Source organism: Apaloderma vittatum, unplaced genomic scaffold (genome assembly GCF_000703405.1).
Source record: "Apaloderma vittatum isolate BGI_N311 unplaced genomic scaffold, ASM70340v1 scaffold18312, whole genome shotgun sequence".
Lineage (NCBI taxonomy): Eukaryota > Metazoa > Chordata > Aves > Trogoniformes > Trogonidae > Apaloderma > Apaloderma vittatum.
Window position 1 is genome coordinate 696 of NW_009703273.1, and position 13,454 is coordinate 14,149.

The window sequence follows — 13,454 nt, forward strand, 5'->3', positions numbered from 1 at the left end:
AGCAGAACTTCAGCACTGCGGGTTTTTGAAGCTGTCTCCTTAATACTAATTATGGAGTATTTTTATGAATATATTTCTTTGTCAGTCAAACAAGTTACTGGATAGGAAAAGGACTCTCCTTCTCTTGCAGTTACGTGTAATTCTTGTTACACTGAGCAGCTGTCAAAGCGTGACCAAGTTCTTGGGTAGTTGAGGATGTTAGTGCTTGGTGGACTTCACAGATGTAAAATGGGCCCACCCTCACAAAAGGTAACTCTTCCTCTGCCCAGATGTGATAGGTAAACGTTGCTTAACTAACCGAAGAATGCCAGAAGCCTTTTCCTTCACACGCAGTAGTGGCTGTCACTTCCTCTGGGGTTGGGTTTTTAAAAAGGACACGCTGAAATTGTTGAACAACCTCAGTTGGTGGCCACTGGGCTGATACTGATTGTTGTGCTCTTCCAGTTTTGGGCACAGAGGTTACTCTTCTGGAGTCCTGGGTGGTGATGGCACTTGGCAAAGTACTGCTTTGCCCTTCTGTCTGTGTAGTGCCAGCAGCACCTGTCACTGCAGGTGTGTGGAGAAGTACAGCATGGTTGTAGTAGTTGCACATCAGTTTAGTCCATCTAAGTTGCCTCAGAGGGTAAAAGTACTTCTAAGTAAAGCTGACATCTGCATCCAGCTTGCTTTGCTAGGGGTTGACTCTCTCAAGGTTTCAACCGCACGTTAGGATCACACCCAGAAATTTATCCAAGCAAGCATCATTCAAATAAATAGCCTTGCAAAACTGAACGAAATAAGGAAGTTGCTGTGCTTAATGACACAGCCTATAGCTGGTTTAGGTTTTAGAAGTAGCGAGACTTAAGGTTTTAATTAGGGAATCTAGTGACTCTTTACTAAAAAAAAAGCAAAGGGACTTGCTCAGATTTTTATTTTGAGGTTTAAAAAATAATATCACCACTATATTGCTTCCTACAGGAGTGGTGCAACCCGTGGCAGGAAGAGCTAACTTCTTGTTAGTTGCTTCGTTGACTGCCTTGAATTCAGAGTGTGCGTTTGGAAACGAGTGCTGGAAGAGAGTAACTGCTCTCTGCAGGCCAGTTAATGGTTTGGATGGATGTAGCTGTCGAGCGTTGGGATTCCATAAAACTGAAATGAGAGGAATGACACAGCAAGATGCTAGTCCTTCCGAGTAGCTCTGAAAGCTGGATTGCCTAGCAGACACTTGGTGTGGCTTACAAGGCTGCATTTTGCCTGATGAAGGACTATTACCGGTCTCTTGACCACAGTGAGTTTAATCTAATAGAAATCTCTAATGTAATCTCTGCCAATGAAATCAGGCGTACGTAACTAGAGATAAAACTCAGGCCAACTACACAGGAGAGTTGATACAACAACTATCACTGGAGTGGAAGGGCCATGAAAGCCAGACAGTCCAGTTCTTGAATAATCTTTTTATGGGTTGCTAGCTGGTTTGGGACATATTTATTCCTTCAGTGTAAACAAGCACTTAGTTTGTAATCAGACCAAACTCAGCCTGGCTAGAAGGTTTAAAAAACAACCTTAGCAGTGAAATCTACTTATAGCTGCATACAACTAATGCAACTTCTGCTTTGCTAATGCTCCATATTAGTCACTGTCTCTAATTAGATATTAACCATAAGTTTCCCATGTGCATGAGTAAACTTGCTCACAAGGGAGGATATAATTTCTTCCTGGTCCTCATTTCCATAATGTGGATGACCCGTGGCTCTTATTCAACAGTGTGTCATCCCGGTATCGCATCTTGGATTGTTGGCTTCTTATCTGAGGGCTTGAAATGCCCATTATTTACTGGAGTCTGCAGTATCTTCTGTCGTTTGTGTGTGTTGAGGGCCTTTAATCAGACTTGCTGTCGGAGCTGCGAGTCCCGGCCGTGCTGGTGCGGGGCGGTATGAGCAGCACTCGAGCTCTGCGGCCACCTGACGCAACTGAAACATGACTCAAGTAAACTGACTCTGCTTGCAGGCTGCGGGCAGTGCTGGCGGGTGAATAATGGGACACTTGTTCAGTTTCTAAAAAGCGCCTCGGGAAGAGATGGAGGCTTGCTTCAAGTCTGGTGACTGAGCCTTGATCCAGGTGTTTGGTGCTGGAACACTGAAGCTCGATAGCGTGGTCCTCAGGGGGCAGGAGAGGAGAGCTCCAGGGGTAGGAGGGAGTCGGGCTTTCCTGACGTGGTTGTCGGGTTTAAGAGCTAAACTCAACCTACTCTGTTTGCGGGGACTGTGTTTTTAATATTTGTGTGTCTGGCAAGCCTTGGTTTCTAGAGAGAGGCAATTTATGAAGTGCCTCTCAACAGATGACTCCTTTGGCCGGCTGGGAGCTGTGACTTCTTTCTGTTTTCATAACTGTTATAAGTGACTTAAAGAAGCCCCACCAGAGAAGGGTGGAAAGAGATTCCTCTAAAGAGCTTTGCTGCTGCTTTATTGCCTTCTGAAACACCCAGGTAGGTCATGACTAGCGTGTGTTGTCACTTCATGCTCACGGTAGCTAAGCGAGAAGGTTGGTATGTTTTTAAGTGAAGTGTTTCTTCATCGCAGGAGGCTCTTGAAGTGGATTGCCTCACTTCATTAGGCAATGGAGCTAATATGAGGTGACTCATTCTTTGGTTAATACCCTTCCTTTGGGGTCCTCCTTGCTGTACCCCAGGTGGTCCGAAACAGGGGATTGAAATCAGAATCTGCTTCTTGCATTCTGCTCTTAAGTTCCTGTGTAGCACCCTTTAAGCTGTGGAAGATCGTTAAGTGGTAACACCTGGAGAAAGATGCTTTCACGACTACCAGAGGCATGAAATGCCCACAGGTCTTACGTGACTGACTTCCGGACAGAAACATGCCTTTCTAGGTCTGTTTTCACTGCTGTTTGGTAATTACATGATAAGCAGCCCATGTCCTTTAGAATACTTGGACAGAAACATGCCTTTCTAGGTCTTTTTTCACTGCTGTTTGGTAATTGCATGATAAGCAGCCCATGTCCTTTAGAATACTCCGTTGAAGTCAGGCTTGGGGATATAAAAATAAATTTCCTTTTCAGAATGAGCTGTTTTGCTTTCTGCAACAATCTTTCGTAGAAGTGCTCTTGTAAAGGCTTTCAAGGGACTGTTAGATCACCGGGATTGAAGCTTTTAAGCTACAGTTCAAGCTCCTGAATATTATCACAACAGGTAGTGAAATACTGAAGTGTTTCAGGAAGGAAGCTTTACTACACCAAGTAGAGAGTTCATTTGTCCACATGTGATGCACTGCTTGCTTGGCTGAGGCTGTGAATTTTACAGAGGAGGCTTGGTGTAGGGATAGCTGGGTATAATGCTAAAATAATTCTGCTTTTTTAAAAAAATATTTTTTTTTAAGAAGAGATTTCTGCGAGATGTAGCCTTTATCTCTGTGTGAAAAGACAGACGTTCAGGGATGAACAGCAGGGCTCAAGGTAGTAGGCTGCTTCAGGTGGGCTGGAATCTGTATTCCAGTGATGCGGTCTCCTAGTTGGCCAAGCTTATTCATGATCTCTTCTAGGTGGACAAAAATATTGTGAGTAAAGATAAAAAAATCTTTGCTGTGTAACAACAAAACCTATATGAAGAAATATATCCTATAACAGTAATGAATCACATTAACCTTATGAGATGCAAGCTGAAGGCTGCCCTGACCTTTTATGTTGTTACAAAGACTCCCCTTGTGCAGGCTGTGGGATGAACATCTGGAGCTGTGAAGGGGTGGTTGGGGACCGTGTGGATGGACCATTGTAGGCAGCGTGCGTTCCAGTGCCAGCAGGAGAGAGCTGCTGCTCTAGCTGGAAGGAAAGAGCAGGGAACACCAGTTCTGCTGCTGCAATTTGAGTTCTGCCTTTAATGGTTCCTTTAATGTACAGAAATTAATTTTGAAGGAAGATACAGGAGGCAGGGATTCCAGTCTTGCGCTCAATTACTTGATGGAGCTGCTTAGGGCTGGTGCTGAAGCCTGGTAAATGGAGCTCCTTGGGAGGCTGTAGTTTATGAATATGGGGAGGCAGTTGAAGTAGCTTGTGGGGTTTGTTTTGTTGGGGCTTCTTGTTTTGGTATTTTTTGACCCGGGACAAGTGGAAATGTTTTAGACTTCGTTCAGTCTGGAAGCAGTTTTGCTCCTCTGAGCAATCCTTAGGCTACGAAGGCACTCAGGCAGGTAAAAGGGTTTGTGTTCACGAGAATCACGTGCTTGGGTTCTCCAGGAGCCTGGAGTGTTGAAGAGGGAGCATCTCTCAAACCAAGACGCTTGAAGACTAGTCCTGCAGGTTCTTTCTGCACGCCGTCTCTGAAATTCAGTCCGTTTAGTCTCCCTCTTCCTTATCTTTCACGCAGGGGCTTGGCGTTAACTTTGTTTTGTGACCTTCAGTGGACAGTTGGCATTAGTGCTGGATGGTCTGTGTGACCTGAGAGCTGACGGCTCGGTTGATAATCGCTGCTGGTACACAAGGCTGATGTTCCAGGAGGCCTGGATGAAGCAGCGTCTGCCTCTTGGAATGCTTGCAAGCCCTGAAAACATTCTGTTGCTACATTTGTAAGCAACTGCTCTCGCTCTCCTTGATAAGTGTTCGAGTGACGCTGCTGTGTGTGACAACAGCCAAGCACTTTCAGATCAGGAACTGGAAATGTTTCTGTGCTTATCAAATTGTTTTAAAGCTGATGCTGCTTTTAGAAGGAGAAAGGACCGTATTGCAAACACACGGGGAAAGGGCTGAGTAATCTTCTCTAGGGAGGATGCAGGGAAGTCTGATTCCAACAGAACTGCCTACTAATAAAAGCATATTCTTGTTCTGCTGTGTGAGTAGCTTTTGCATATGAATGCTCCAAAATGCAGCTGAATGCCTGGCTTTTTTTCCTTTTTGGAGGTAGTAAACAAAAGCGCTCTAAATTCTGGGCTTAGAAAACTGTTTCTGGGTCAAGACAGTTGGATGCAGTAGTAGAACCTGTTAAAGGAGATCACAGCCTGCTAGCAAAATCCATTACAATTGTTTTAGCCAATTTTTGTCCCATCTTACAAGGTGACTGCGAGTAGCTTTCTTTAGGTACGCTGTGAACAGAGGAATGCCTATGCCGATATCAAAGCCAGGTCTTTCAAATTAAAGTCTGAATTGACTGATTATGCTCAAAACCTGCAGTCAGGCATGTCTTTCAAAGCTGTGAAGTGCCTTCCACACCTCAGAATCCACAGCCTCCAAACTTCTTACAGAGAGAAAGGGCACCCTTGTGTTTTGGAGGCAGCTCAGTGAAGGCACTTGCTTACACTTTCCCTCGTTTTCTGAGAGGTCAGAAAATGTGCCGGATAGCGCTGTTTTTTCTCGCCCACAAAGCAGGGTACAGAAAGCTGAAACTCAAGGAAATAAGCAACTCTGTAGGGCAATTTGTAAGCAAGTCAGAACAAGTTTTTGTGCCACCTGGATGTGTAGCGGTGGATACAGAGTATGTGGAAAGTAATACAAGGTGTAGCAGCTTTTCTGAGGATTCTGTAAAATCTAGTTGTGGTGGATCACCGTAATTTCTTCAACATTGTGTTGAACATGTGGCGGATGAAATGCCGCTCCAATCTGAAGGAATCTGTGTCCTAAAAGAGTGGTGAGACAGCATGAACTTATTGACAGGGACAGCTCTTGAGTGAAGAATCTGGAAGTATCTGAGTGAGTATAGCTGACAGGTCCCAGGATTACAATCCTATAATGAGTCACAGAATCACAGAATGTTCGGGGTTGGAAGGGACCTCTGAAGATCATCTAGTCCAACCTTCATCCCAGCACACCCAACCACTACACCACAGCCTCAAGTGCTAGATCTACTTTTTTTTTTAAACACCTCCAGGGTTGGTGACTCCACCACCTCCCTGGGCAGCCTGTTCCAGTGCCTCACCACTCGTTCAGGAAAGAACTTCCTCCCAATATCCAACCTAAACTTACCCTGACGCAACTTGAGGCCATTTCCCCTTGTCCTGTCATTAGGAATTAGAGAGAAGAGACCAGCACCAGCCTCACTACAGCCTCCTTTTAGGTAGTTGTAGAGGGCAATAAGGTCTCCTCTCAGCCTCCTCTTCTCCAGACAGCGTATGGGGCAATAGAGCACAAAGAGATGGAGGTTCAGCGAGTGCTGGGGAGATGCTCGGTTAGAAGATGTGGGGGTAGGGTGTGACTGTAGCAGCAGGTATGCAGTGGTTCTTGAGCAACCGTGATGAGCTGACCCATCAAAGGCGGGACTGGATTATGAACTGAACTGCATCAGCCAGGGGAAGGCATGGCATGGTTAACCACTGCTGCTGGGCTACACGACATCAAACGGCCCCAGATGGACCACTCGTCCGCTGGGCCCCAGGGCAGGGCTGAGAAGGTGATGAACAGAAATTCAGGTTGTGCGCCTACCTTGCCAGCTTAGCAGGAAGGATAGAGTAGTTTCTGGAAGTGGTGTGTGAGATTCACAGAATCAGAGAATTGTTGAGGCTGGAAAAGCCCTCCGAGATCATCAAGTCCAGCTTATGACTCAACAGCCTCACATGGGCAATTGAAACATGCTCTTCTCTGTAGCTTAAAAGGTTGAAACTTTTCAGATGAGAATGAGCCTTGAGCTGTCCATTTTTCAGGTCCTCGCTGCTTTTACTGTTGCATTTCTTGGATTCAAGGACTTTGTTATCCTTGTACTCCTTTTCAAAGACAGTCTGTGTAGCCATGCATCTGGAAAGCAGATCTTAAAAGTGAAAAACCCACCACCTGTTCAGGGGACTGCTGGCTTTAAATCCAAGGTCTGGAGTGATTTCCGTGCTGGAAGTCGACAGCAAGATCAAAGTACAATTTAACTGATGGACTTGATCAGACAAGCCCACATGAGACTGGTATCATTTTCGTGTTTTCAGTTGACTACTGCTACAATACCAAACTCCAGTTGAACAACTAAATGCATTTGGGTCTTTTTTTTTTTTTTTTTTAGCCAGATCTGGTTGACTGTCCAGTTCTATGACAGATAATGGATGTAGTGAGGTACATAATAACCACTGCTTCAAGCGATGCTGAACTTCTGGTGGAAACAGTCTTTAAGCCTGAAGCTCTGACATACTCTCCAGTTGCATTTCTGTTGCCTCTTCCGTTGCGGAACGAGTTGGATACTGTAGGGTAGCAGGAACCAGACCTGTCAGGTCCTTCCACTTTCCAGCCTTTTAAAATACCTCAAGGAATTATTACCCGTGCCTGTGGGTTGGAGGCTTCCTCCCCAGGAGTGATTTATTACTGTAAATGTTGTCCATAGAGTAGCTTGCATCAGAGAAAAACCTTCTGGATGTTTCTAGCTTCCAGGTAACTAGGAGATCCTGATGGACAGAACTTGCTCCGGCAGAAGTAGGTGAATGGCTCTCTTCCTATACACGCCCTGGCTGTCCGTCTGCTAAGCTGTGCAAAACACTTCTCCCCAAGCAATTTTACTCCTCTGACTGCCTCGAGGCTTGAAAAATTATTTAAGTGCTTGAAAGAAATGACTCGGCTGACTTTGGTACACGTAAATGGAATATCCGTGATGTTCTGGCTGTAAAACTTTCAATTGGAAGGCAAATGGTTGGGAAAAAACTTACGATATTTGTAAACTAACTGCATCAGATCAGCACTAAATTTAACTTTCTGTTTTGTTTTGGTTTTTCTTCCAGTCAGGTCAATTCAGCGAAGATATGATTCCTACTGTGGGCTTTAACATGAGAAAAGTTACAAAGGGTAACGTTACAATAAAGGTAAGTTACTGTTGATGACTGTCTCTTTTTTTAAGCTCAGGCAAGGTTCCTTTCAGCTCCTTGCTTAAATTTTATGTGTTCACTCTGTTTTGCTTCTGCTGCTGGGACAAACAGACGGGGACTGAAGAGGCACTTATGCACTTATGTTTGTTTAAAATCTTAAATAATATAACTCTGTGATTTCTGGGTTCATGGACTAGTTAAAGCAATGTTGTGATAATGCTGTCTGGCTTTAATCTCTGTTAATTTTCACATGTTTAGGGCTCAGAGATCCTCCTCTGCTCATTGATATTGCTTAAGGAGGAGGGCTTACATGAAAGCCAAGTTTAAACTCAGTGTATGTTATTTAATCTTCTTGCATACCACAGTGTGTAAACTTAGTATACAGGTGTGTTCTTACATCTGGCGCGAGATGTTCTAGTTTGCGTCTTGTGCTGTTGGACTTTTGAGCTTTGAGCAGCTGTACAAGGGATTATTTCTGTTCTCAAATGTGAGAGGGCCTGCAGCTGGCCTAAGGAGAAAGGAAAAAACCATGTTTTGATTTTTTTATTTTTTTGTCTTACCTTTGTCTAAACGTAGTGCGTGGCTAAATTGTCTTTTTCCTCTTGCCTTAAGATTTGGGATATAGGAGGGCAACCACGATTCCGAAGCATGTGGGAGCGATATTGCCGAGGAGTTAATGCTATTGTGTAAGTGTCATTTGCTTCTCTTCCGTGTGTAGCCTTTTTAGCAGCACACGCTTGACTCGGTAGTACTTGTTTTAATTTTGAAACTGTACTGCAACCATATTGACCTTTTTTTACCCTTAAGTTCAGGGCTCAAGGTGGGTTATTTTCTTACCAGTGTCTGATCTGGAGGACTAACTACTTCCTGTCTGAACTGGGTGCCAGTGTTGTCTAACTGAAAGAATCTTTCATCTACTCTGTTCTTAGAGAATTTTTTTTTAAAGAACTAAATTCTTCGCTCAGAAGACCTAGCTTTGTTAAAGCCTTGTTTAAAGTGCTCCGAACTGACAGTGCAAAGGAAACGCGGCTGTTTCTGAAGTAGTTCAGTCTCACTGACCTAACCTTACATTCTCTTTACAGCTACATGGTAGATGCTGCAGATCGTGAAAAAATAGAAGCCTCTCGAAATGAGCTGCACAATCTTCTAGATAAGCCACAGTTACAAGGAATCCCTGTAAGTAATACTGCCTTACGTGGAATTAAACTTGCTTGAGGGATGTGCAGAACTTCAGCAGCTCCGAATTCTGGCTTGAACTCTCACGTTAAGTGCGAGGCCTAACCTTACTGGTTAGTATAAGCATGAGCAATACATGCCCCTCCTGTTTTAATTCAAGTTGTTGACATCACTCAGTCCTTCAGGGAACTTACTCTTGTTCAGTGCCCACAAAAAAACCCAAACACAAAAAAACCACCAAAATGAATTGGAACAGGAGTTTAGGATATTCCAAAGTATGAGTCTGTGCTGTTCTAGAGTCTGCAATAGTGCAGGTTAACTAGAGTATAGAAGAGGAAGATTGGAGAATCTCAGCTGAAAATCTACTGGGATTATTCTAAGGTTTGTCCCCTACTGTGTTCTCGTGCTTGCTTTTTGCACCTAAGTTTGTCTTTCCTGGTGACTGGGTCGGTCTTCTTGATCTGGTTTTAACAGCAAATGTCTCATTCTGTTGCATTTAATAGCCCAGTGCAGACTGCTTGTCACATGCCCCTTGAGCTTCTTGTTTGTGGGTGGGTTTTTTGTTGAATTTGTTGATTTTTTGATGTGGGTTTTTGGTTTTTTTTTAAAGCAAAGTTGCAACTGTTTCCGTTTTTTGATGTGGGTTTTTGTTTTTTTTTTTAAAGCAAAGTTGCAACTGTTTCCTTCTGCTCTGGATTTCAGGTTCTAGTACTTGGAAATAAGAGAGACCTTCCTAACGCTTTGGATGAGAAACAGCTAATTGAAAAGATGTAAGTCTAACACCTTCCTAAGAAAGGCTACTCTGACTCATTGAATTAATTCATGTACATAGATGAAGAAGCTTATATGATTTATAAGTATATATACTTATTTATTAGAAAACCCAGCAAAACTGGGTAGCTGAAACATTGTACAGAAACAAGTTCTGTGGAGAAGATGAAGGGGAAGAGTTTAGATTCCCAGTGTAAGAGCCCTAGAGATAAGTGAAGTGTGTATTTAAATGTTCTCTCTTCCATAGGAACCTTGCTGCTATTCAGGACAGAGAAATCTGCTGCTACTCAATTTCTTGCAAAGAAAAAGATAATATAGGTAACTATTAACCTAAACTGCTAAGCATTATGAAGAGCTGTCCGAGGATGGATGGGGGATTGTAACTTCTTAAACACAAGCTTCCTGGCTTTGGGAAACTGGTAACAAATCAGAGAAGAATGTGTAAGTGTACTGGTTGTTAGTTTGCAGCAAATAGCAGACTAGTCTCACTACTAGCTTGGCCTAAATGATTTGATGCTTCTGTGAGGTACTCGGAACTCTGTCCTCACTTCATGAGGCTAGCAAGTACTGGCAGCAAGTTTTTCCTCAACAGTCATTCCCTTGAAATAATCATCTTCCACCACTGTCTTATCTAAGCGGTTCCTGTTGTGGCCCATGCTAGTCGCTATTTCGTGCAGCCAAACAGTAAATATTTCTGGTGCTGACATCAGTTGCTTTAGAATTGCTGGAGTTCAAAGGCAGAAACCAGGGTCCTTTGTAATACCAAGTACTTGACACTGGCACTGTAAGTAAAATGAGTAATCTCAACTGAATGAAAGCACAGTACTTAACAACATGTGCCATCCTTCTGCTGGTGCTTTCTTGTGGCTACCCTGAGATTAACACTGGACCCTTGGCAAGCTAGCATAAATTCACTGATGAAGGAAACTTCAGGCTGATGGTCACAGGAACAAGTGATAGAGGATGCTAGAATTACTTCAGGAAAAATGAATAGCTTGTGGAACTCCTCTAGCTTCTTATCCAAGCAGCCCCTGTCATCTTGCCATCAGTTAAAGATTCAGACGTGGTGAGCAGGGGAAGCAGATACTCCCTTCAGTCGGATCTCCTGCACGGGGTGCTCAGTGCAGCTGAGGGAAGCTGCTGCTGGAAGCATTGGGCTGGTACGATAGTTCAATTTGCTTTTTAGGAGACCCTCTTCCAAGCATGGAGGAGCTCGATGCCTTGTGCTGTAGGGTTAAGCTATGTTCTCAGCAGGTGAGAAGAGGCAGCCTGGCTAAACAGGGCAATGACTGTGTGAGCTGTACCGCAGTATGGGATTAATCCTCTGGCTCGCTAGAGGTGCCGTTGACTGAGGAACCAGGACACCTGGGGGGCAGTGCCTCTAAATGTTATTTAAAGGATCTTGGGTGGTCGTAGCACCAAAGCACAGACAGCAAGCGTTCTAAAAAGTGATTCTGTTGAACTCTCTTGGACCGTCCTGTAGAGAAGGGCTGGGTATTCCTGTCGTGGATGTGAGGCCACTGGCACACCAAAGCAGTGCTGGTTCTACAAATTCAGAAAGATGCTTGAATATGGAACTTCTCTTCTCTCTCTCTTTAGATATCACGCTTCAGTGGCTTATTCAGCATTCAAAATCAAGAAGAAGCTGAAGCCTTCGTGGAGTCTCCAGTACCAGTTGGCCATATTCTCAATTGTCCACTTCCCTCCATAATGAGATATTACCCAAAAATCCTGTATCAAGAATCTGCCTTTTCACGGTTCATTTCTCATGTGCACTGCTGAAGACTTGTATTCCTATTCTGTCACGAAACGACTAGAGTTGTCATGATAAAAGTCAGCACAAATATTTATTTTACAACCATCTACGGTGGGAGGGTTGTGGGGGGCTTTTTAAAAAAAAATATCTCTCTACCATGTTAACTATGATGGTACACTCTGTTCTGGTTTTTCAGGGCCAGGTTTTTATATGATTTTCAGCAAGTGTTTTATTTCTAGTGTTTAGTGGCTTGAAGATGCTGATGCTTGACAGCATTAAGATTCTGTAAGATGCCACGTACAGTAGTTAGAAAACATTTAAGCGTGAGTTGCGGGATACTGATTTATCCCACAAATGCATGTGATGTGTGTATGTAAGCAGGGAAATGGAAACTGTTTGTGGAGGGGAGCACAAGGCATAAATCAGCATCACTAATCTACAGCTGAGATCTCATCCTGTCACTTGAAAAAGAGAAAACTATTGGGAAAGAAAAATCATTTTGTTGTTTCTGTTTAACATTTGTGTGGGGGATGGGAATGGACTGTTCTGTCAAGCTTTCAAAAATTGGAATATTCCAGCATGAGAACAAATTGCTAGGAACATCAGACTGTGTTCAGATACATTTTTCTACCTACAGATGCTAGTGGTCTCTGTTGGAAACCAGAACACTCATTCTGAGCAGCTGCATGACACTTAAATTACGGATGTTTTTTCAGATAGAGTCCGTTGTTGACCTTTAGCACAATATCTATGTCAAATTGTCTCTCCTGCTCCTGAAGTGGCTGGGCACAGTTTCACCTGGTGCTATGGCATATCTAGGCTATTGTGACAACTCTAGACCTGCCTGCTTTTCTTGATGTAACCATGTGCAAAGTCTGTAAGCTGCGAGATGAAATGTTCTCCCGTGTCAAAGCACAAGAGAGCCAACGAATTGATCCTGTTTCTTGACTAGCTCCTGCAGTATAGGGAAGTATGTCTAACTGAAAGATTGTAATGTTTTTGTAGCTTTACTTTCTCAACGACTTCAGTATATTTAAAGGGACAGACTTGTTAAGACTGGTTTGTTCATACAGTGATGTCAGTGTAGCTTCCTAGTGTGTGCAAATACATGGTACACCTGCTTGCGTTGCCTCACACCGTGTGTGATTCTTCATCTCACTGTAGAGCTTGCATTTCCCTCAGAGTCTTGGGTTGGAAACACCGTTTAGTCCGTCTCGGTTGACGACAAGCCAGTTTTAATTTAGACTGCCATGGCCTTACTGTCCTGTGCCGACTGTCGCACCGTTGCGCAGACACTACGTGCTGCCCGCGTCCCGTCTGAACTTGCATTTTAACTTTTTGTCCCCTTTCGGTTCTCTGAAGCATGATTGCGATGAATTCATACTCTGGTGCTGTAGAGGAGAGGGTATATTAACTTGCTGCTGTAGTCCCCAGTTCAGCAATTATTTAGCAAACTTGCTTGTGCCTAAAATAAGGAAACTAAACTAGAATGTGTGAATCTTTGTGGGGGACCAGGTCACTGTTTAGTTAACTGGCCTATAGCTAAACTTGATGTGTTTGGTGTTTATATACTTCACTGCTTTCAGCGTTTATGGCACCCAAACACTACCGATTGTTAACCTGTGCATTACTCTCTGCATGTGAACAACTTATACAATTACTGAACTTTGTAAATACGTGAATTTTTTTTTATTTAGGTGGATGCATATGTTCGTTTACTGCTCTTCAGCTTTACTCAATAAACTTATGTTTTCAGGGTTGTGTTGACACTTAACCGACTGACTTGAGTTGATGTGGCTTAACTCATGGAAACGCATTATGGGATGTCTGTCCCCTCTCCCATGAGATTGCAGTGGGGGAGGAAGGCTCAGAAAATACCTGAGCTTTTCCTGTGTTCCGTGGTTCAACTGGTCAAGTGAAATGCTGGGAAAACCACCTTTCAGGCCTGGGGCTTTCTCACCTTAGGAGAGCAGGTTTAGCTAGTCAGGCTTGGCAGACGTCGG

At 43.7% G+C, this 13,454-nt stretch overlaps 1 protein-coding gene across 1 annotated transcript; it reads left to right on the plus strand.

The window, feature by feature from the left end:
* The first annotated feature begins 7,663 nt into the window (after positions 1 to 7,663).
* On the plus strand, positions 7,664 to 13,223 carry ARL8B (ADP-ribosylation factor-like 8B). The gene is made up of 6 exons (XM_009864583.1): positions 7,664 to 7,745; positions 8,361 to 8,434; positions 8,831 to 8,924; positions 9,627 to 9,694; positions 9,943 to 10,013; positions 11,295 to 13,223. The coding sequence occupies exons 1-6, from the start codon at positions 7,686 to 7,688 to the stop codon at positions 11,342 to 11,344; spliced, it is 417 nt and encodes a 138-aa protein (XP_009862885.1). The 5' UTR covers positions 7,664 to 7,685; the 3' UTR covers positions 11,345 to 13,223.
* Positions 13,224 to 13,454: the final 231 nt, after the last annotated feature.

What these genes read in the sequence shown, in the direction of transcription:
- ARL8B (XM_009864583.1), top strand. Translation starts at nt 7,686, where the DNA reads ATGATTCCTACTGTGGGCTTTAACATGAGAAAAGTTACAAAGGGTAAC. An exon ending in AGGGTAACGTTACAATAAAG is followed by an intron (nt 7,746 to 8,360) that starts GTAAGTTACTGT and finishes TCTTGCCTTAAG; the next exon opens with ATTTGGGATATAGGAGGGCA. An exon ending in CAAAGAAAAAGATAATATAG is followed by an intron (nt 10,014 to 11,294) that starts GTAACTATTAAC and finishes CTCTCTCTTTAG; the next exon opens with ATATCACGCTTCAGTGGCTT.